This window comes from Onychomys torridus, chromosome 5 (genome assembly GCF_903995425.1).
Source record: "Onychomys torridus chromosome 5, mOncTor1.1, whole genome shotgun sequence".
NCBI lineage: Eukaryota > Metazoa > Chordata > Mammalia > Rodentia > Cricetidae > Onychomys > Onychomys torridus.
In genome coordinates this window covers 95212265-95236765 of record NC_050447.1, presented here as the reverse complement: position 1 = coordinate 95236765, position 24501 = coordinate 95212265, and the positions used below count along the sequence as shown (strand labels likewise).

Here is a 24501-nt window from a genome sequence, read left to right as displayed (position 1 = left end):
TCTTTCTGATACTGTGCCTTTTAACTGCTTTCTTGGCTTTTCACAAAGGGTAAGAACTCATACAGAACTCTGCCAAGTAGAAGTACAGAAAGGAAGCATATTTGCCTTTTTACTAATCTTCAAGTTAAGGAAACGTCAGACTTTCTACCATCAGTTTGCTGGCCTTTTTAAAATAGATGGTCTTCATCAGGTGATGTAGTTCTTTCTGCTGGGAACTTTTAATATAAATGAATATTGGTTTTATAGTCATTTCCTCCATAAAAAGTGATTTTATCTGATCTCTCATGTGTTTTGTTAAAAGCTGAACACTGATTTTCAATTGGTAAGCTGTTTCTTGTCGAAACCACATTGGTCAATGTGTTGGACTTTTTGTTGCTGTGGTAAATATATGATGAAGCAATCTGAGACGGGAGAATCACACTGGCTCAGTTTCACATCAGTCATGATCAGAGGTTGTTTACCTCAGGGTGGCAAAGGAAGAGAGAAGTGTGTGTGTGTGTGTGTGTGTGTGTGTGTGTGTGTGTGTGTGTAGAAAGAGGAGTTGGAGAAAATGAACAACTACACTAGCAGTGTCCTTTCTATTCCAGGTCTCGGCCTGTTGAAATAGTGCCTCTCTCACCCTCTCCAGTTCTTCTCTTTGGAAATGACATCACACACACACACACACACACACACACACACACACACACACACACACACACACTCAAACATGCATGCATACACAGAGAGAGACAGGGAGACAAAGAGAGAGAGAATAGATACTATAGTTTACTTAGTGCCTAGATAGCACTCAGTTCAATTAAACTGAAAGTAGAAACTATGTTCCCGCCCCATGCTCAGTGGCTAAAGGCTGCTGAGAGATAACATCTTTGCCTTAAGGCTGGCATCAGTCAAGATGTATTAATCTTTTATGTATTGCTTAGTCCTATGTCAATACCTTTCTGGGATCTTCTGTACCTTTGTTCACTGGAAAACTGGTCCATAATTTTTTAATTCCTGGATTGTCAGAGTCAGATATAGGTATTAGAATAATATATGCCACATAAAATTGCTGTAAACTGTTCCTCCCTATTTTTTAAACATTTGGTAATTCTTTACAAATGTATGATGGAATTTACCTTTGTAATCATTATCCACACCAGCAAAGTTTATTTTATAATGCTCTCAACTACCTGAGAAAATATGAACACCCACCGCTATTATTTATCAGGAGTCAGTTTTAATGTATAGGTTTTGTCTCTCTAAGAAGCAGACCCCACATGCATATGCACACACGTGAGCATGCACACCCCATACACATGTAGACACTTGCACACAATTAAAGAATATGATAATGCAGAAGGTGGGGTTGGGTATGGAAAGTTTGCAAAACATAATGTAGATTAGATGTCTGAGAGAAGAAGTAGATGAGACCTAACAATCAACTAATGGAAAACTCTAGAACGGGAGAGTAATGATAAACTGCAGAATAAACTATGGCTGTTGGAAGAGTCCCACATGGGCAGAAAGAGGTAAGCTCTAGTATTTTCCCCACGCTCAAGACTGGAGGCTGCCGGGAGACGGCACCTTGACTCAGAGCTGGCATAGATTTAGAATGTGCTGCAGCTGACAGCTCGCCAGTGACTCAAGTCCTCCTGACTGAGAGGCAAGTAATTCCTGAAAGGAGATCAAAGCCATGTGTTTCCATGGCAGGTACACATAGTGATTTCTATTTCATAAGGACTTTGTGCATATTCTCTAAAATTTAAAATTTACTAGCAGAGAAATATTCACAGTATGCCTTCATTTTGCTTTTAAAATCAGCAAGTTCTGTGTGATATACTCTCTGCTGCTCCTACTGCTCACCTCTGTGACGATCTTACTCTCATAAAGATCTCCAAATAATTTATTTTCCTAAAATTTCTTTTTTATTTGACTCTTTCTTTTTCCATAAACTATTTTTATTCTCTACTTAGTAAGTTCAGATGTTTCCTAGTCCCGAGTAAAAATTTATATACCTATTTTTTTTCTTTTTATTTAAAGTTTTTTTCATACAATTTTTTGATCATATTCTTTGCCCTCTCTCAATTTCTCCCAGGTCCTCAAAAGCAAAATAAACAAAAAAAATCAAAAATAGAGACAAAAACAGTAACGCAAACACCACTGGAACTACCCTCAGAAAATACATGGTGTCCATTTTCTGTTAGCCCACTACTCCTGCTCATGGGCTTGGGGCCTGCCTCGGAAGGTGGCTGACAGACCCACTTACACTGCACTGGAGAATGCTGATTTTCCCTTCTCCAGCAGGTATCAATTCAACTGTAAACAGCTTCTTGATTAAAAACAGGACGTAGGCTGGGCGGTCATGGCGCATGCCTTTAATCCCAGCACTCAGGAGGCAGAGCCAGATGGATCTCTGTGAGTTCGAGGCCACCCTGGTCTACAGAGTGAGATCCAGGAAAGGCACAAAGCTACACAGAGAAGCCCTGTCTCAAAAAACAAACAAACAAACAAACAAAAAAACGGGCCTTAGGATGCCTCTTATCAGTGCTGGAACTCTGTCTGATTTGAACCTGTGCTTTTCTTATGCATACTAGCAGAGTCTCTGTGAGTTCATAGGCATATCAGCCCTGTTGCATCTGGATGACACTATTCCCTTGGAATCATCCACCACCTCTGGCTCTTAAGATTTTTCCACCTCCTCTATGGCACAGACCCCTGAGTCTTGAAGGGAGGGGTTTGATAAAGACATCTCACTTAAGATTAAGTATTCTAAAATCTCTTGCTCTCTACACATTGTCTAGTTATGAATTTCTGTATTAATTCCCATCCACTGCAAGAAGAAACATCTCTGCTGAAGGTTAACCAAAGCACTTATTGGTGGGCAAAGCAATATATGATGAGAAATCATTTTATTGCTTTGTTCCCTTAGCAAAGAGGTTTTCAACTTGTGGATCATGACCCCTTCAGGGTCAAATAATCTTTTCACAAGGGTTGTCTAAGAATATCAGAAAACACAGATATTTACATTATAATTCGTAACAGTAGCAAGACTACAGTTATGAAGTAGTAACAAAAATAGTTTTATGGTCGGGAGTTAACAAGGAACCCTATTAAATGGTCACACAGCATTAGGAAGGCTGGGAACCTGCCTTAGCAGAACAGTACATTGACAGTCTCAGTTTCTAGGCCATGTTAGCAGTGTCGGGTATGGCTTCCATCTCATGGAGTGGGCCTTAAATCTAATTGTAAAAGTGGTTGGTTACACCCATAACCATTGTGCCACTATTGCACCAGTACATCTTGCAGTCAGGTGGCTGTTGTAGGTCTCAGGGTTTGTAGCTGTATATTTGCTTTTCTCCTCTACTAGCATGAAAAATAACTTCTAGTGCCATGAACACTGGTCATTAAGGGTGAAGCTTCTAGCTGGGCACCAGTTCAATTTCTCAATATTTAATGATATGAAAGTATTGCATTCAGCAATAGGGCCTTATCCATAAGGTTACAGAGAGTAACCAATAATCTTGGCAACAGCCTGTGGTGTTTGGATGTGTCTATGGGACCACTTTGGCCAACAACTCAACAAGTTGTAACCCATTCCTGTCACTGGAGGTTTTATTTGGTGGCATAAGAGTCTAGGTAGACCATTATCCCATCTCCACACCATTATGTGATGACTCCATTTAATTACCTTTCATATAAATGTTAATTTTAGGAAACTTCCACAGCAGTAGCTTTCCATGTGGCTTTTCAAAGGGCCTTTAGTGTTAGTTGTTCCTACCAATGTTCCCTCCTCTACCCTGACTTCCTATCCCCTCCACCCATTTAACCCCCCTATTCTGTGTTATCCCTGATTATATTTTGTTTTAATTATTAATTTTTTTTTGGTTTGGTTTTTCAAGACAGGGTTTCTCTGTGTAATTTTGGTGTCTGTCCTGGATCTCACTCTGTAGACCAGGCTAACCTTGAACTCACAAAGATCAACCTAGCTCTGCCTTCTGATCAAAGGCATGCACCACTGCTGCCTGGCAATTTTCTTTATCTTCTTTTTTTTTTTAACATAGCTTTTAAGAGTACACACTTCCCTCTAAACATTGTCTTTACCTATACACACTAATTTTGGTCTCATCACTTCAAATTATTTTGCACTTTCAATAAAGTTATTGTTCCTCAACTAATTTCCAACCATCTGCATATTTTCAGCTATTTGTTAATGATTTCTGGTAAATGATCTTGGAATGAAAAATATAATTTATACATAATTCCAATTACTTCAAAATTCTTGAGATTCATTATGATCTGCATCTGATCTGTCATGATGAATATTTCACATATACTTGGATGTGTATTCTTCTGTTGATAAGCATGGCACTCCATTAAAAAAACATTCAGTAATGTTAATTACAGTATCTTTATATTGCTGATTTTACCTAGTTTTCCTAGCCATTATATGGTAATATATTGTGTACCCTATTAAACTTGCCTGAGGATCAGAGGACAGAGCCAGCCACTAGATTCAGGCAGTGGTGGCACACATCCTTATATTCCTATCACTCAGGAGGCAGACATCTGTCTGGATCTCTGTGAGTTCAAGGACACACTGGAAACAGAACCAGGCAGTGGTGGCACACACCTTTAATCCCAGTACTGGGAAGCACACATGCCTTTAATCCCAGGAAGTGATGTTTGGGCAGAGAAAGGTATATAAGGCTTGAGGAAATAGGTACTCACTCTCTTTAGACTGAGGATTTCATAGAGATAAGAACTAGGGGCTGACTGTTCTGCATCTCCGATCTTTTAGCTTTCACCCTGATATCTGATTCTGGGTTTTTTTTTTTATTAAAAGACCATCTAAAATTCAAACAACACCATTAGGAGACAGTGGTCTTAAAATCCTCAACTAGGAGGATAGGGTTATTTACTTCTATCAGTTTTTGCTTTGTATATGTTGCAGCTTATTTTAGATTCACACATATTTAACTTTTTTATGTTTTGCTGATGACTTATTTTTACTACTAGTTATAATTTCCCTGACAACATATTAGCTTTCTTTCTTATATTTCCTGATATTAATAAAATTGTTCAATATGTTACTATTAGTATGTGCAAGATATGTGTTTTCCATTTTAACTTTCAAATTTGTATGTTCCCCTCTTATATTTTATAAATAGTCTATATCTAGGGTCATCCTCTTTTTTTTCTCTGACAACCCTAGTCCATTTACATTTACTGTATTAAGATTAAAATATAAATTTATAGTTGGTTTCTATCTGTCCCAACTATATTCAGTTCTCTTTCACTTTTCTCACCTTGCTTTTGAGTTAATTAAATATTGTTTAGCAGCTCAATTTAATTTTTCCATTGGATTTTGAGCAAAATAACTTTCATAATTTTATAGATTACAAAATGAACTATTAGCACACTAAGGTCTGCTTGCAGGAAAGATTATACAAAAGGAAGCTGGTTAAAGTATACTTTTCTAAGCCCCCATCTGTTGTGATCTCACTGTTATATATTTTAAATCTGCATGGGTCATAAACCCTACAATAAAACAGGATCTTAATTTCCATTTATATAGTTACATGTCTTCAAACAAAAATGTAAATTTTATTTTATCTGCACATAGTTGTGCATTTACCAGTTCCCAGGGTTCTTCATGCTTTCTCATACAGCCCGATTTCTACCTGCTGTCAGGTCTCTTTAGTTGGAAGGCCTTGCTTTTCCTCTCATATAATCTATGCATGCTGACCATAAGATGTCTTTTTAGCTAGTTCTTTGACAATTTCATATAACACATTTGGGTTAACCTCTCTCCTCTAGAAAGTAAAAGATGGTTCAGTTCAGCTTCATTTCCAGAGAAGGTTTTATCAAATACAAAATTTGGGTGGTAGCAGCTTTTTTTTTTTTGTGTGTGTGTGTGTGTGTGTGTGTGTGTGTGTGTGTGTGTGTGTGTCTTAACACGTTGCTTTCTGGTCTTCATTATTTCGAGCTAGAACTCCTTCATTCTTGTTTTTATTACTGCAATGTAGTGAGTTCCCAGGCTGCCCTAAAGGTTTTAATTTTAACTTAGATTTTAGAAGTTATTATGTTCCCAGACATAATTTCCTTTGTATTCATCTCTCGTAGGTTTCATGAGTTTCTTAACTCTATGAGTTTGTGTAACTCTATGGATTTTAATTTTTCTGTAATTATCTACAAATATTTTTATATCCCATATTTTTTCTCCTCCTGAGAGTCGTTTTGAGACTCTAATTAAGTACACTTTAAGTCATTCTTGTTACTTCATAGGTCAAGTATTTACTATTCCGTTTTCTATTTTTCAGCCTAAATAATTACATACTTCAAAGCTAGGTCACATTTTCTGCCACCTTAAGTTCTCATACAGTGAATTTTTCATTTTAACTACTGTACTTTTTAGAGTTTTTTTTTTTTTTTAACCACTTTAAAATCTTTTTGAGATTTTTAGAATTTTTTATTGACTCATGGATGTCCCTGTACCAGTTGTGTGCAGTGATCACAATGGCCAGAAGAAGGCAGCAGATCTTCAGCAACTACAGTTACAGCCTGTTGTGAACTGCCACATGGTTGCTGGGACTCGAACCACTGAATCTTCTCTCCAGCCCCTACTATTTTAGTTTTATAAATGATATCTGCTTGTATTTGACATTTTCTATTTCTCTGTTAAGACTTCCCAAAAGTTCATTCATTATACTAACATTTCACTTTTTAAGCATATTTTTATTATTACTAATTTCTACTAGTATACAAAAGTAAAGAGCTTCATTATGACATTTTCCAATGTCTTTGTTTGACTTCTGTTCATATTTGCACCACCACTGCCTTCCTTTATTCCATATTCTCTCTCTCCCTCTCTCTCTCTCTCTCTCTCTCTCTCTCTCTCTCTCTCTCTCTCTCACACACACACACACACACACACACACACACATACACACACACACACACACACACATTACCACCACTAAGAACTACTACTACTTTTATTACCTTCAAAAGTTCTAGATTTTTTAACCTGTCAATTTCAATGTCTAGTCATCTTGGCTTCAGTTTTCTCCCTCTTTTAACTATGGCTCATCCTTAATGTTTTTCTTCCATATAGTAATTAATGGTGTACTAGACACTGAAATTCTCAATAATAAAGAAAAATTTTTTAAAAGTAACTTCTAACATCTCCAGACATAAATGCAAAATAGATAAATAACTTAAAATACATAGGAGATGGATGAGAAACTATTTTTCCAGACTCACATAAATTTTATTCTATGGACAAATCCTGTTTAAATATATATAAATGGATCTTTTGCTTTCTGGGCCTCTGAAGAAAGGCAGACTCTAACTCTGAATGTCACATAGGCTGCAAAGGAGAACATTTTATTTAAAGTAATGCATAAAATTATACCTATCATTGCTCAAGAAAGACAGCAATTCTGCTTTGATCATTTAGTGGTAACAATCATAACACCCTTTCTGCCACAAATAAATAGCAAAAGAAAAAATTAAGTTGTTTATAAGAACATCAAACAAAAAGGGGAAATACTAAAAATATCTAGATGCATAATTATAAAATGAGAAGTCACAACTGAATTATGGAGAGTAAATAAAGTATGAAATCACATCAATAGATGATGCATTCTTACCAAGGCTTCATAATCTTCTGTAACTTCTGGTATCGTCTGCAAAATTAAAAAAAATATATATATATATGAGGAACATGCTTCAAAGTAATGATTTTTCCATAAGAGACCTATCTTGTAAACAAGTAGAAACACTTGTCCATTTCAGAACATCAGCCAGAGTAGTCACGTGACAGTAGCAATGGTAACAGACAGGATGGGCCTGTGTTCAATGGAGAAGAAACCCTAAGGAGAGAGAATGGGTAACTTTGCAACAGGTAAAGCTATGGCAAAAGGACTAGACTAGAAATAATTTGTTTTCTCTCTTCAATAAAATCCCCACTGCTTGTAATCTCTTCTGCCTCTCTTGAGAGCGATTGCATCCTCGGAACAATGGCAGTCAGTTAGGATGCCAGGAACTGAGGCTCTGAGATGGGGCTTGCAACAGACAAACCTGACTGAATAAAGGGCATGTGGGCTCCCAAATGTTTATGCATTTTTAAAATGGTTTATACTTACTCATTTTAAGACAAGTCTTTTTTATGGAACCCAGTCTTTCCTTGTACTTGCAAGCATCCTATCCTCCTGCCTCAGCCTCTAAAGTGTCAGGATTACTAAAGTAAGAAAAGAAAATTTAGGGGGCAGGGGACAGCACTTCCTAGACTAAAGAAGACAGAGATAGACTATAAAGACTCTAATTTTCTCAAAGCTCCTTCCATTCCTCAACTCAACCAGATCTATCCAGCTGTAAATCTGCCTTCAGTGTGTTAGTCTGTGGATTAGTGTCTATCCCTCCTTACAGCCGGTCACATCTATAAGAAACAGACTGTGATGGTCCATTTTCAGTGCAAAGTGTGCTCAGAGTTCATCAGTTACAGATAAGCAGGAGGTGCTAGACCCCTCTCTCCTCCAGCTGCAGCTGGTGTCCGCTTCTCTCAGGACTCTGAGACTTGGAAAGTTCCAGGTCACCTGTGTGTAACTGAGTCCACCACTAGAAAGAGGAGACAGTCTCAAGCCCCAGAATACCCATTAGATAAGGCTTTGTGTCCTAAACTGAAGAGACATTTGAGAAGAAGGACTTGACCCATGGGAGAAGACAGGGATTTCTCATGATTGGGTAACTTCCAAAGTCACCGTCTTGCGCCAGATCTGCACACCAGTCACTTTTGGTTTCTCTCTGTGCTGGTGTCTTTAGTGTATTAAAAGTGTTTTTGTTTTCACTAGCTCTTCAATTTGTCATTATCTTATTCCCCACATACACCCCCTCTACCCCAAAAAATCATCTGACTTTTAGGTTACTTGGAGGAGCCTCCCTGACATCTGATTTTCTTTCCTCACAACTGACAAGGGTGTCAAGTGTGAACCAGGCCATCCCATCTGTACATAAGCTCACGGTCTTTCCAATCCTTTGAAGACCAGGGCTGCTCTGCGCAAGGGGAAAGGGACAGAAGCTGAGGGACAAAGAGCTAAGTGCTTAAGTGGTTGCTGGATGATTTCACTCTTCAGGAGAAATGATGGTCTAAATTCTAAATGTAACCCTAAGGCAAGAAAGAAAGATGGGAAAAGTTAGGGGCACATGAGAAAAGACTAGGCTCTTAGGAATCTGGTTGAAATCTCTAATCCCACCAAATTAACAACTGCTTAAGCCTTCTCCCTTCCTAGACAGAAGCTGCAGTTTCCTAGGAGTCTCACTAGAAACCCATTTACAGGGAGGTGGCATGTACTAACCCCCTGCAAAACCACAGTGGCTCCTGGTATTGTTACCTTACAGACACTAATTCCATGCTGGGCATCTCCAAAGCCTGCTCACATATCTCACTTATAAAAAGAGAGGAAACACAAAAGAAGATTCTTAGCAACATTTGAGAGCCACCAAAATAGTATGTATGGCTAATGCTAAGATAATTAATCATGATTCTCCCTTGAGGAGCCCATACCTACATTTACATATGTCTTACTCTCTATGACTCCCATGAGTAAACCATACCCACATAAGAGTATATTTTATCCTCTGTGACTGTCTCTTAGAAAATACATCCCACACTCCTAGGTATGTCCTATTTTATCTAAGATAACCTCTTTGTTTCAATTGCTATGCTGAGGCCTGTATTAAAATATATTTAACAAAGTCTCCAACCCTGCTTCATTGTACGAGCAAGTCCAAGTCCTGAATGTCTGATCCATTACTGCTGATGTCAAAGTTAAGTATCTGGGTTTGGCTAGTGTCAATGCATCTAGAGATAAGGGGAATTATACCCTTCTGAGGCTGACAGTGTGGAGCTATGTCTGTTCCCACACTGCTGACAATTCCTTCAGAAACTCAAATAGCCACATGAAAACTAAACTCTAAGTTTTCCTCTTCTTTTTCATTTCCCCTTCCTTTATTTAAAACAATGTTTATTATTTGACTTACTTACTTTATCAAAAAGCCATTGGTAGAATCAAAGGAGTTAGGAAAGACTAGCCTGAGCACACAGCTACTGGGATACTTATAAGAAACCAGTGGAACTACAGGGAAATAGAGTTTCTTTGGAAAATGTCTCATGCTAAGGGGGAAAAAAAAACTAGATAAAGGAAACATCATGGTGAGCCAAAAAAGAAAGAAATGTCTGTGAATAATGAGAGACAGTCAGCAGGACACAGAGACTGCAGAGCCTTGGGCCAAGCCTGGGACAAGAGGAACATCCAATAAACAATACTAGTGACAGAGAACAAATAGGAATAAAGGATACGCTCGGTTATAAAGAGCAGTGTGCCCATAAAGTTTAAGAACCAAACCTCTGGGTTGGTCATAGAAACCTGATTTTTGATGTTTATGAACCTCCATTGTGTCACTGTGCTCACCATAGCCAATTTGAAACACCAACATGATGACAGCCATGAGCTCAGATCTAGAATAGTTGCACAAAAATGACAAGGAGCTGTCCAAGCATCCCATTACAAATCAATGATAAAACCAACACTGGAACCCAGAGCTGCTGCTGCAGAAGGAAGGTAAGACACAGAAACAGTGGGGCTGCAAAGCACTCATAGGGACCATCACAAACACAGGAAGGATGTTAATGCTGGAGGGGGGCACTGAGGTGACGGCTTCGATTTTGCATGATTTCAGAGTAGTTTCCTACAAATTATTTATGGAGCAACTGCAAATTTTGAAGAGATGTCACAATGAAAAGACCTAGTCCCAATCAAGTGACCAAATGTAACATGATCACTAAGACAAAGAGACATCACATGTCAACAACAGGATGAAATTTTAAAAGACCCAAGAGGCATTTATGATAAAGGCAAAGACTATGGGTCTGCTCTTGAGAAAACAGTAGATAAAACTGGGAGAAAACCCATGGGTTTCCATGGACAACTGCAAGTGTACACAGCATAGCCGTCTGCGCTATCAGGCCCTGGCCAACTGACTTGAAGGCTTTTTACAACTCCACAAACTCTAAACAACTAATGACACTATTGTCCTGTCTGGGAATGATTTAATTGGCTTCCTCCCTGCTTGTGGAAAGATAGTTTCATTTCCATTTGCAATTCATCTCAACATTCTTTTGCTCCCTATAAACCTATGCTCTTTTGACTTTTTTTTTTTTTCTGTTTTGAAAATATTACATCCTGTCTGCTTCCCTTATACTCTATGGGTAAAGTAAATTCTTTTAACACATGGCCATGTTTATATCTGTATGAGACTTATAATATCACCTCTCTCTGCAAAGTATCTTTAACAAACTACTATTGAGCAAGCCCTACTGGTGAACACTCTAAGAAGTTCCTGGAAAGAAGCCACACCTTCCACTGAAACTGTTGCAAGACTAGTTATACCAATTAGTCCCTTCATTAGTCATTGTCTTCCCATCTCTGTGTCTGATTCTTGTGTCTATCAGGTGAAATCTTCTCAAATGTATTAACTTAGCAGACCACTACCAGTCTCTGCCAGCCCCAAAGCTAAGAACCACCAGACAGCATCAGAGGCCTAGGATAGGCTTCCCAGCTTTGCTAAAACCTGCCTCTCTGATGAGTCCACCAATGTATTTAAAAAGTATTTTGATTTATGACTTTCTACATTGTTACATCATGAAATTACTTCCACATCAGAACATGGAATTTGGGGTGATATAAATCTGGGTTCCTGAGCAATGGTCACTAATATTTGGCCCCAGGATAAACTGTCTCTGTTCTTTCTGAGGTGAGAACTGTGTTTTTGTGTCGACACTGATAATCTATCATATTGACAACCAACCATATTCAAATATATCAATCATGCAAGAAAGGAATGAGTGTGAAACTCTTCCAGATTTCAGAAGCCTTTTCCAGAAGACGGGGCAATTGTGTAGGGAATGCTACCTGAAGTCAGATCCTTCATATTAAAAGATGCAGCTAGTCCAGCATGGTGGGACACACCTGAAGTTTCACCAGCCAATGAACTGAGTTAAGAGGATTGCCAAGTGTGAGGTCTAACTGGGCTAAATGCCCAGATCCTGTCTCAAAAAAAAGAAAAGGGCTTGGAGTGCAGCTCAGTGCTAGAACATTTGCATAGCACATACAAAACACTGTGTTTGATGCCCAACAACTCTCTCTCTCTCTCTCTCTCTCTCTCTCTCTCTCTCTCTCTCTCTCACACACACACACACACACACACACACACACACACACACACACACAGTAGAGACAGATGGATAGATAGGAAGGTAGACAAAGATAGAAGGATGGAGAGAGAGAGAGGAGATGAGACTGCAAAGTCTCATCCTTTCTTCCCTCTGGCAGAAGATAACCTCTTCTTTAAGGACTGTGTTACTCTTCTAATTTTCATCCCCAGTTAGATAGACAAAGACAAAGAGCCAAAGAGGGGGAGGAGGGGCCGATCTTATTTAAGGAATTTTCTGCCTCACAATCTCTGAGAAAGCTAGGGAAGGTTGGCCTATTGGGCCTATGTGATGCAAATTAACTGCAGGGCCCTCAGAGGGTTGCTCCAGAGCTGACTGTCTGGACTGCACTATGAGCCTGCTACAGGAATCCCAGGCAGGGTCCTGAGGTGACAGGAACCTTCACATTCAGGGCTGAAGGCACTGGCCACACCATGGCCTCACGGGAGGTTAAAGTCATAACCTGCAAGGGGGCTAGCTAACCCACATAAAGCCAGGGCTTACGAGACACACCAAGTCATCAGGGCTTAAAACTGTCCTTTGTGACTGTTTTTTAAAAAGTATTCTTTGAGAACAAAATTTCTGAAAATGTCTCTCACAGACAAAACTGTCATTGACATCTGGGTACTCCCCACACACCTTTTACACACACACACACACACACACACACACACACACACACACACCCCACTCTGTGTCAGGAGTTCGGTGCAGCACTTAACACATACTTAATTAAAAGGAATACGGTCTACAAATCGATCCTCACTGTGGGTGCCAACCTCCAAAGCTACAGCGCCTTAGCGTACAGTCCAACCTCAGTCTCAGAACGCTCATCAGCAGAAACAGCTCCAGCTCAAGGAGGGAAACACAGTCAAAGTCACAGAAGTTTACTCTGACACTAAAACAGAGCCTGTGATACAGCGGCAACTTCTACACAACATGCAGGCACACAGCGCCTGTCAGACTTCCTTTGTGCCATCACATGTATGACCAAGAATAGGGCAATCAAATGGCAAAGGGTAGGACAATTAAAAACATAGTATTGATTATTTTAAAGATAATTGCACAAGGGTTTTCCTTTCACCAAATGATTATGAAACTGTCCTTAACAAAAAAAAAAAAAAAAAAAAGCAAATTTATGAGAAATGATCTCAGCCAAGTCAGCGCTTACTAATTCCCCAGTTAAGAGAGAAATCCTGGAATGTCTCGGTGTTCCCAGGAACACTAGAAAACTTATGGAATACCAGCCCAGCACTAACCAGGGATTAGAAAATTACATGCATCTAAAGTAATGATGAAGTATCAGGACAGCCTAGCAAGCTGCTGAATTATTCTTGCTGGGAAATGGTTTAAAATCCCTGTATTTGAGCCAGTTATCTTAATCTAACAAAGTGAAAGATTGTGTGTGTGTGTGTGTGTGTGTGTGTGTGTGTGTGTGTAACGTTCAGGCACATGTGCCTGCTTGAGTTTATATGCAGCACATGTCTGCAGGTACCCAGAGGCCAGAGGGCATCAGAATGCCTGGAACAAGCTATTGTGAACTCCCTGATGTGAGTTCTGGGAACTGAACCTGGGTCCTCTGAGACATCTCTCTGCCCCCTACAAAGTGTTTAAATAGTCATGGCTAGGAGTATGAGAAAAGAAATAAAAAATGTTCACAAAACACCCTGAAAATGATGAAAATCCCTTACAATATGGGTATGATTAACCATTGTGGATATCCTTTGAATTAATGTGTCATCTGCATATCAAGTGTATCGACTAGTTTGTAAAAATGAAAGCATATGTGGACAATTACAATAAGGAAAAGAATAGTATTTAGTGACATGAGTACAAAAAGCATATTGTGAAGGAAATGACCGTAATTCTACTTTCATAAACCTTCTGCATATATGTATTTAAAATAACATGATTAGATATGAAGATAATAAATGTGGTTGTTTGTGGATGGGCAAAATACAAAGCATTCTCTCTCCTCTGGCAGATGTACTTGTATTTAACAATAGATATGGTTTCATAGGGAATAAGAATTAATTTTAGTAAAGACTGGGTTCTTCGGAAGCAGAGGAATTGCTTTCTTGGGCCTTGGCTTTGCTGTCCAGGGTGGTGCTCTGGCTTACTCATAAGCTGATGGTGTCATGTTCCTTTCAAGCTGCCAAGAAGGAAGGAGACTGTAAGTATTTTGCCCTCCTTCTTGGAAAAGATCTCTGTTGTCTGCCCCCAGTGATGACTGGCCACTGAACAGGGGTGGGATAATGAGTGAACAGCACAGTGTGTGTGTGTGTGTGTGTGTGTGTGTGTGTGTTTTGGACTTGCAGTCAATGGTACATATTTTCCTTCTCTGGAATCAAGCCAGAGATATGTCTAGTCTCTGACTAGCCATCTTTTGTTTTCTATCCACTCTTCAGCATCCTTCCCCTTGCTTGGGTTGGGCAACATACTTCCCCACAATGCTTTTTGTTTCCATACTGGGTTCAGTTAGAACCCAGGGGTGAAAATTCAAAACTACAGGATAGAAATGGTAATTTTAGGCTTTAAGTGCTGCTTTCTGCCAAAGTGACACTGTGCTTCCCTTCATTAATAGTATCATCCCAAGGTGTCTCCTCGTACTACCTGGGGAGTGACCTTAAAGAAGCCTAGGGTAATGGCAAGTAGCTGGAACTGTCTGAACTGAACCGCTACCAAAACTAAGGAGAAAAATGTTCAGTGATCGTTCTTCAGCATTTTTTTCATGTTTAACTTTATTTATTTGTTTGTTTATTTTATAATTTAATTTAATTTTACATATCAGCCATGGGTTCCCCTGTCCTCCCCCTCCCTCCCACTTCGGCATTTTTTAACACTTTCCACCAGTCCCACTTGGGAAAGATCCACTTTCCCAGCAGGCCATCTGCCCAGGAGTCACGACTGAAGGGCTTTCCAGCTGCAGGAGATTCTACTCCGAAGTTTCCTAGTACTTAAAGTCTTGCTCTACGTTTCATCGAGAATCCACTTTACTTATAAAAGAAACAGCTTTTTCTTTCTGTTTTAATTTGAGCAAAAGATCAGGAAAGTGTCTGGGGATCGAATAAGCTACCTCTTCCTGAGATACGGACTGGCAAAAGGGAGAAAAGAGGCTTTGAAGTTTCATGTCTACTTTCCCCGTCTTTAAAACCACTGGGGCTTTGAATTTATGCAAAACAGTAAGGGAAAGCAGAAGAAAACCCAAGAAATGTTATCCCATCCCAGAAAAGTGGCATGATGGAAACGTGAAAGAAAAACGCAGAAGAGAATTCACCCAAGATCTGGTCTCCTGCTGTTTAAACTGTCTGAAACTCGACAGTATGTGTCAAGTTGCAATGGCTGATTACAAATGATTACCATGTTAATGAGTATGGCATTCTTTTGAAAATAAGTACTAAAATGGATTGTTCACATAAAAAATGTATTGTTCACAAGGAACATCTGGTGTTGACATTCTCTCTCAGTGTACATGAGCAGCGCAATATGATTAAGGCCTGCCTTTGACAGCCTGGAGTTAAGCAAAGGGATTATTCTGAACAACTCTGGGTTATGGTGAGCCACGGAGAAAGGCAACAGGATTGATGAGAAGAACATGCTATCCATTCATACACTCTTTTCTTGTAAAACAAAAGTGGTAGCGGTCCTTTGATGGGTCTTACAGACTGAACTATGTTGCCCCAAAATTCACATGTTGAAGCTACAATCTCCAATACTTTTGGATGGAACTGTACTTGGACATAGAACCATTAGTTTGGAATGAGGCCATTGAATTATAAGGCCTCACTTGTAATCCAATCTGATGAGTATCTCTCTAAGAGGAATAACTCTGAATATGCAGATATCCTAGGATGGGCAGGCACATGAGAATACAAGGAGAAGGCAGTCATCTGTATGGGAAGAACAGACCTCAGAAGAAACCAACCTTGGTGACACCCTCCAGGCTTCAGAACAGTGGGAGGAGGGACATTTTGTTGTTTAAGCTACCAGTCTCTGGAACTACATTATGGCACTTATAGCAAACTGATGCCATGGGAAAAGAAAAACGGGAGGGGTCTTGCAGGCTTCATTGACAAAACACAGTGGCCAGCTGCAACCTTGTACTCATGATAAACACATGGACCCTTAACTTGGGGACTTTTACTATTATTATTGCCATCCTGGTAAACTCAGATGTATGCACACTGATTCAAACTGTAAAGATTCAAAAGATAAAGTGCGTAGATACCTAGGCATATATAAAAGAACCACTTAATGTCAGTGGTATTACCACTGGCACTAGAACACTCCCCATGATGTATAAGTGACTGGCAATGGAAAATATCAGTAAAAGTAGCAACAGCTTTATACTTTAACATGTTAGCAAATGTCCCTGAAGCAGAAGCCCCAAAGGTTCACTGTCCCAGGAGGATCAAAAGTCATCTGGTGAGGACATGTAGTGAGGACACATGGTAAAGACATGCTCATCCCAGTCGAAATGGACTCTCCACTGCTTACTGGAAACTGAAATGAAGGGATGGGTAAACCTATGATGGCCAGCTTGATAAGCTCTGCCATCACCTTGGGGATGCTCTCTGGGCATGCTCTGAGGAGTTGTTTTGATGAGACTCATTGATATAGGAAGACCTACCCATTCTGGGTGGTGCCACTCCCACAGCTGGGATCCTGGGTTATACAAAAAGGAGATAATGAGCTGAGCACTGGCATTGCCCATCCTCAGCTTCCAGACTATGGATGCACAGTGACCAGCTCACTTGGGTTCCTGCAGTCATAGCGGCTTCACCATGAAGGACCTCACCATGAAGAACAGAGTCAAGATGAACCTTTACTCCCTTGGATCGCTTTTGATTTTCTTTCTACTTTTATTTTTAATTATGTGTGTATGTGTGTTCTTTGGGAGAGTCAGGGGGCTTGTGCACTTGTAATTGTGGGTGCCCTCAGAGTCCAGAAGGCTTCAGATCCCCTGGAACTGGATTTACAGCTGGTTGTGGGGAGCCTGATATGAGTCCTCTGAAAGAACGTACATGCTGTTGACCACTGCACCATCTTTCCAGCCCTTAAGTTGCTCTTGTCGGGGTCTTTTCCTTCAGCAACAGAAACATAACTATGACAACACTCCACCGTCCATTTCCTCTGAAGCTTCTGCCACCGGAGGCCCTTTCTTTTCCTGGTCAAATCCCTTGCTGCCAACTCATTCTCAGTTTCTTCCTGGCTGTTTTAAGCTCCACCATGTCTTAAGGAGAATTTTAGTCATCACCGGAAACAAAACAGCAACCAAAGGGTACGTTCTACAGTGGCCCTTATCCAGATAACCAACACTTGTTGTGTTCTTAGATTTGATTTGATTTCTTTATTCGGTCCTAGAAAGTTTTCTACTTGTCTGTGAGACAAGATTCCCAATGTTAAACTTGAAATAACATTATTAGATTGAAAATGTTAGCACTCTTGTGAAATGCAGTGTCTTTGAATGAAAAACCAAGAATCTTTGACCAGTGCTAACCAGTGCTGTAGAGCTCATCAAACTGACCATCACAGGTTTACCCATCCCTTCATTTCGGGTTTCCAGCAAGCAGTGGAGAGGTTAATAATGCCCAGGGTGAGAGGAAGGAGAACAAGAAGAGGAGAGCAGACAGGCCTCCACTGTGCACAATCACCCATTGTTCTGCACATCTCTGAGAATGGAGGACAGAGTCAAGTGACCAGACTTGAGCCACAGTCCTCAGTAACTGTCCCTCCTATGGCTCTTGGTAGCTATCTTTATCCATGTACTGATTTGTAGTCAACTAAACCAGTATTACCATGTGTCATCAATAACACCAGCAGCTGACCCCACGGGCAGTCATTCCGACCCTCTTCCTTCCTGGTGAACAGGATACTCTCTCACACATGGAGAAGCTGGCCAAACCTTGCTCCGTAGTCTCTCTAGTCACACCAAAGACAGAAGTCTTCACCAAAAGATCAACTCACTCCCTGAAATGCTAACCTACTCCTCTGTCATGATGAACTCAAGCTCCTGCCAGGCCTCACCTACTGTCTCATCCTCTGAAAGACCATTATCAAACTGGCCCAGCCTCTAATCCTCTGTCCCCAGCAGGAATTAATACCCTTGAGTTTTGACTATATAATACTGTCCACCAATTTTGGGAAGACAAGGATCATGTTTAAAGTTCGTTGACACTTGTCACCATTCTGCATACAATAGGAACCCAATAAATATTTTTTTATTTTAAAATTTAAATTGTTTGTTTTAATCATTAAAGTATTCCTTTAAGAAAGTATTTTAAGAGGGCTCTAAATAATTCAAAACATGTGATCATATTCTGAGTTTTATTCCAGACAGAGGAAGGAAGTTCCCTTGGATAAGCAAGGGATTTGAGAGATTAATAGTAAAGAGAATTATAGTTTTAATGTAATTCTAGTTGGCTAGGCCTTTCGATGTAATGACCTAGTGTTCTTTCTCTGGACTGTGAAAATTGAGGTGTTCAGGGACTCTGAGCATGTGACACCATGTAGCTGGTGTGTGGTGGACGTAGCTATGGGAATCACAAGTCCACAACTTGCTGCTGTGTTCAAGCTACTTTTTACGGAGTCTGACCAAGGTCTGGTCTCTAAAGCTGGAAACTGCCAGAATAAAGAACGTAGCACACACCACAGCTCTAGAGTAGACAGAAGGAGACTAGGAAGGAGCATGCTTACTCAGTGCCACTTTCCACCATCTGAGTGAGGAGTGAGATGCCATCCAGGTTTATGAACTCCTGAGCAAAGGTAACATCGCGGGAGAGGCTGGCCAAGTCCTTCAGGGCTTCCAACTTGGCATCCATACTTGATGACTGTATTCGTTCATGGAGCTGCTGGGCATTTTGAGCCTTGGGGGTTGGGGACAAGTAACAGAAAGAAGATAAGTACATGCCATCAACTTGTTCTTTTTTTTTTTTTTTAAGTGAATACAATAGCACAAAAACCAATAAGTCCTTGGGAAATAAATATGTGCAGGCCAGAAGCACAGGCCAGATGCGTATGAGAACAGGGCACCTCCACAGCAGGTTTCCATTGGAAAGACCCCTCCCGCCAGTGTCCCACTCTTCCAGCTGGAAAATGCCAGGGTCCATCTCAGGGAAGAATGAGGGCAAGTGGACAGGAATACTAAAGCTCCCAAACTGAGAGGGTGTGACAGACAGAAAGAGAAAGAGAGGATGTTTACTTTTTCAATAAAATTATTATCTAGAAGTGACAAAAAGCTATTTGCTTAGTTAAGCAATTACACAAATTTATACATCATGATTACCCATTCAGTCAAAACTCTGAGTAATAACCGCCTGCATTCAAAAGCTTCATTAGACACACAAATGAGTCTTTGCAGTTTCCAACAGCATGTGCTTCTCATGCACTGGCTACTTGCTGTATGAATTTAAAACACAATAACTATAAGTCCAATTAACAGCTCTTCCTAGAATTAATATTCTCCTTGCTGGTGCTTCTGCACTTGGATGCTACATGCAGAGCAGAGAGGAGTGAGTGGCAGGCTAACTTCGGAGAACTATCTGTCTTCTGTCTCACTCTTCTCATCAAGGTCTGCTGGGGTCTGCCTGCCTTTAGGTGGGGCAGGCAGTGGGACAAATTACACCTCTCCCCATCCACCAGTGACTTAACTTTAAACCACAGTGGCTGAAGCATCTGCCATCCTGTCTTCTCTGGCACTTGCTTTTCCCTTTGATATTTTGTGACACTGTAAAGATACAGCAAGATGTAGGCACTATGGTTTGGAAATGGTTTGTCCCCTGTGGTTCATGTGTTGGGAGATTGCTCCCCAGTGTGGACACGTGGTAGGACCTTAAGGGGTGGGGCCAAGTGAAATGTTGTTTTTGGTCCCTGACTGGTGATACTGTTTTCTTAATTCATACACACATCACCTCTCCCCTCCCCTTTATATGTTCTCCCTATCATGGCTTCTACCATGAGGACCTGAACAGAGTTAACAGTGCCAAATTCTTGAACCTTCGAAACTACAAACTAAATTACCCAGCCTCAAGTATTTCATCATAATAACAGAAAGAGCCTAATACATGGTGTTTGACATCAACAACCAACCAATTCTGCTGAACAGAAATTAATCACAAAACAACTGAAGAACACCCTGTGCTCTGCAATGGGGCTGGATTATAAAGGAGAGGTAGGGAGCAGCCCCCTGTGGAGAGCAGCCCCCTGGGAAGAGAGGGAGGACAACAAGGACCCTGAGGAGTTATTCTAGAACCCAGACAGAAGAGAATATATTGCATCATGTAGTCAGAGTGCACCAGGGATTCCCATTACATCACAATCAGCAGCAGCAGAAATCAGAACAGAATAACGAAAGGGGAGACAGGGGTGAAGGATGAGAACTTGTTCCCAGGCAACTGACAGGCCACAAGTCACTTAAAGCCCATTTTCTTAAAAAAGGACATAAGGGAGCTGAATGCAGACCACTCACTCTTTTAACATCACTTAAAGATATACCATTCTCCAAATATTTGTGGATATATAGAATTACAACAGATATTTCAAATTTGGATGCTTTGATGAATATTTCAAATTGATATAACACAGACCTAGTATAATTAATCAAAGTGAACCACTTTGAATTCCCTGAAAAGTACACTTTTATCCACAAGAAAACATTTTCTCTGAGATCACAACTCAGAAACAATATCACTGTCATCAGCAGCATTGATGAAAATTGCTGTTTGATGATATTAACATGAATAACAGCTCACCATCACCTACCATGTGTTATCACCCATTAATTATAAAAACTCCATGAGACAATTCATTTAATCTGAAATGAGCCCAAGCATATAGATACTTTTTCTTTTCTTCATCTGACAAAGGAAACCGAAGTGGCAAGAAAGCCAAGTGACAGACATGTCCCAGCTCGCACAGCTCGTCAATATTGCTGAGATGAAACCAGGACTCTGCAGAACAGTCATGAACAGAGGCTCCCAGAACACACATGACCCGAACAGCTTTGAAAGCCACAGGTCCTTCATTCATACAATTTCCAGATTTGAAGGACTAGATTGGGGTCTCCAGAAACTTCTGCTGAACACGCTCAGGCTGCCATGTTGCCTCTTCAAAATCCCAGGCTGAAATGACTGTTCCACATCAACCAGACCTGGCATCTTGCAGCAATAGTGGGACCATGCCACTTGTCCTTCCCAGCTGGGTCACTGTGAAGTCTTCCAGCTCCACTGCACCAAGAAGAAAATCTGTCCACCCCTTTAAAACTTGTGCAATTTTCAGCAAAGACCTTTTGCTGTGAAGGAATGTAATTATGCCACTCGTTCTCATTCAATGGCATGCCTTTGATAGGGACCCACTTTGAAGTTAATTAAGTAATTAGTTAATTTAAAATAAGGGAAGAGGGACAACCAACAAAACTTGAGCAGAGAAGTCAAGACTAAAGAGTCCCAGATCCTAAGACCACGAAGGGGATGCAACTACACACAGAAATTATTTTACCAAGAGAACCACACATGAGCACAGCACAGCAGTGCCTCCATGATGATGGGTCTCAGCAGAGACCGATCCCAAGGGCAGCATGGCCACTCCTCCCGAGTAGGTCACATGTTCACACTCCACAGACTCCAATGCCCTATACATTCCTCTGGGACAGTTCCCTCTGTCCTCACGGGACAGAAGGGCTGAAAGCTGTGTGTGCTGGTTCTGGATGGTGTCTTCTCCTTGAGGCAGGCCATGCTATTTCCTTGGAATTTACTGAAGGACCAATTCTTCCTTAAAACTGCAGTGTTGTAGCCCCAACCCTTGTTTGCTTTTGGGAAGTCGTCGTTTCAAGACATACTTAAAGCACTGGAGGGTTCACAAAAAGAACTGTGGGGCTGAGGCAATCCAGTGTGGCCTAGCGCAAAGCTCTTTGGTAGCTGTGACGTCAGCTCTGTCACTGATCGCTTCAGGGAGACAGCGAACTTTCCTTCATCTCTTTTGACTTCATTGTCCCCATCAGCAGACATACCTAGGAACTGTGATGGGAATTACATTCAAGGTTCCTTGCACCCTACAAAGTGACAGACTATTTCTCAGCTGGGTAGGGACCCCCATCCTGAGCTGGCCAGGAAAAGAGCTCCAACCACGTGAGTCACAGATGTACCCTCCAATCAAAATACACGTAGAACTGAGGGACTGTGCTAATGCAGCATCTGTGCAGTCAGAACTGCCGCAGGTCGGATAGGTACTCGTTTCCCCAAATCTCTAAATGATCTGGACACGAAACTTTCATTCTACAGAATAAAGGTGAAGAAAAGTCTTTAATATCAAACAAGATTTTAAAAATGAAAATTTCTGGTCTGGATATCACTCACGACAGAAAAACACATGCACACAATTTTCCTTAAACTCATCTCAGATAAACCTTCTTTAATTATCGAGTTCCAAGCAAGTTACCTTCCTAATGCTCATTTGCCAACTAATAGATACTTCTGGAAAGTTTATTCTGTGTCTTACACATTTGAGAGACAGCAACAAATAATTGCCCACCTCGGGGTGAGAGGAGGTGACTTTAAAACAGCAGAAATAAAAAGTTAAAGAATGTGTTGCTACATTTTACGGGGGAATACTAACATGGAGAGCTGTGACAGAAGACAACTTGTGAGTGTTTTAGAAGGGCTGTTCCAAGACCAAGCTGCCCAAGGCAGTGGCATCCATGCAGAAGTGAGACAGAGACCAGCACACTGCGCTGGGAGGAAGAGTAGGCAGAAGGGCTGGTGAGGGCAAAAGCCCTACGGGTGAAGCAAGCCTGGAGTGTCTGCAGGGACAGGCCAAGACCCGGGGAGGAATGAGACGGAGATGGAAGGAGGTAGGGACAGAAGAGTGACAGGACATGAAGCCCAGACTGTCCAGGAATGTGGAGAGCTGGCAGCTTCTTGGGTGGTGCTGTGCTTCTCTGAAAGGATGCATCTGGACATCTGAAGCAGATGTCTGCTGCCCTGAATGGGAGACCTTAAAGTAGTGTTGATATTCACACACCAGATGCCACTGTTCAATATGTGACACAGGATGAAATATGTGAATGATAAACCAAATTCCAAGAAAATGTGAGATAGAATAGCTACATTTTGCCGGGCGGTGGTGGCACACGCCTTTAATCCCAGCACTCGGGAGGCAGAGCCAGGCGGATCTCTGTGAGTCTGAGGCCAGCCTGGGCTACCAAGTGAGTTTCAGGAAAGGCACAAAGCTACACAGAGAAACCCTGTCTCGAAAACACCCCCCCCCAAAAAAAAATAGAAAGAAAGAAAGAAAAAAAGAATAGCTAGATTTTTTGATAAGAGTATTAAAGGCATGCAAATATGTTACAGTTGGTGAGGGCAGGGTAATGCATATAAGGATGTGTGTGTATATCCACTAGCACACCAGCTCCAGGGGAAGAAATATGTTAATTTGCTGACTAACACATTCCCAGAATCTGGAACATTACCTGGCACTCACAAGGATTGTGAAAAATGTCACTAAATGAAGTAAATTATATATCCAAATATGACAAACTAAAATGTGACTTTTTAATGATGATAATTTTCTTTGTAACAGGCTTGGTTTTATTTTTCCATAATTCTGTGCCACTTTTATATCTGAGAGGAAGAAACTGAGTATTAAAAGTATGATGGCCTTGGTTCTGATTTTCCAGGCTCAGCACAAAAGGAAGCATTTTTACCAGCTGTATGAGGGACCATAGTAGGTAGATAGGAGATTTTATGTCCTTGTACCGTTCCAAGGACAGAAAACAAGTTTCATACCACTCAAACAGATATTTTGAAAGGGTCTGGGTTTGACTCAGGAGCAGTGATCCGTGAGGAGTCACCTAGAAATAGGGAAAGACCCAGGGGTATGAGCACACAGAACTTGCCATCTCTCTTCTTGAGGTCAAAATCATGTGCCTCAAACTTCTAGCACAATCCTGGGTTCATGTCAATTAAAAGGCGACTAAACTCAAGTTCATCAACGTCCTAGATACTCCCAAATATATATTTAATGTTGCCCAGCCATTTAACTACACTGTCCTCAGATGTTTGCTACATGTTTGCATATACATCTGTGAAATGTTTCCTTTCTCTTTTCTTCTATCCTTAAACCTCCCCGAGCTCCCGCTCCAACATGTCTACCCCTGCTCTGCGCTTCCTCTGTCTTGGCCACTGTTCCTAACCATGATTCTGCCTCACCTGGCATTAAGAAAACCGAAGCAAGCAGCCAGGTGTTCCTTTGTC

General features: G+C 40.8%; 1 protein-coding gene across 5 annotated transcripts in view; it reads right to left on the bottom strand.

The window, feature by feature from the left end:
* Elmo1 (engulfment and cell motility 1) overlaps window positions 1-24501 on the bottom strand; it is a 534802-nt gene that overhangs the window by 359645 nt on the left and 150656 nt on the right. For all 5 annotated transcript variants that reach the window (XM_036187573.1, XM_036187569.1, XM_036187572.1 and 2 more), the window contains exons 6-7: window positions 18950-19119; window positions 7635-7670 (exon numbers count right to left, since the gene is read on the bottom strand). In XM_036187573.1, coding sequence (XP_036043466.1) covers window positions 7635-7670; window positions 18950-19119 — 206 coding nt within the window. The remainder of the gene's footprint in view (window positions 1-7634; window positions 7671-18949; window positions 19120-24501) is intronic.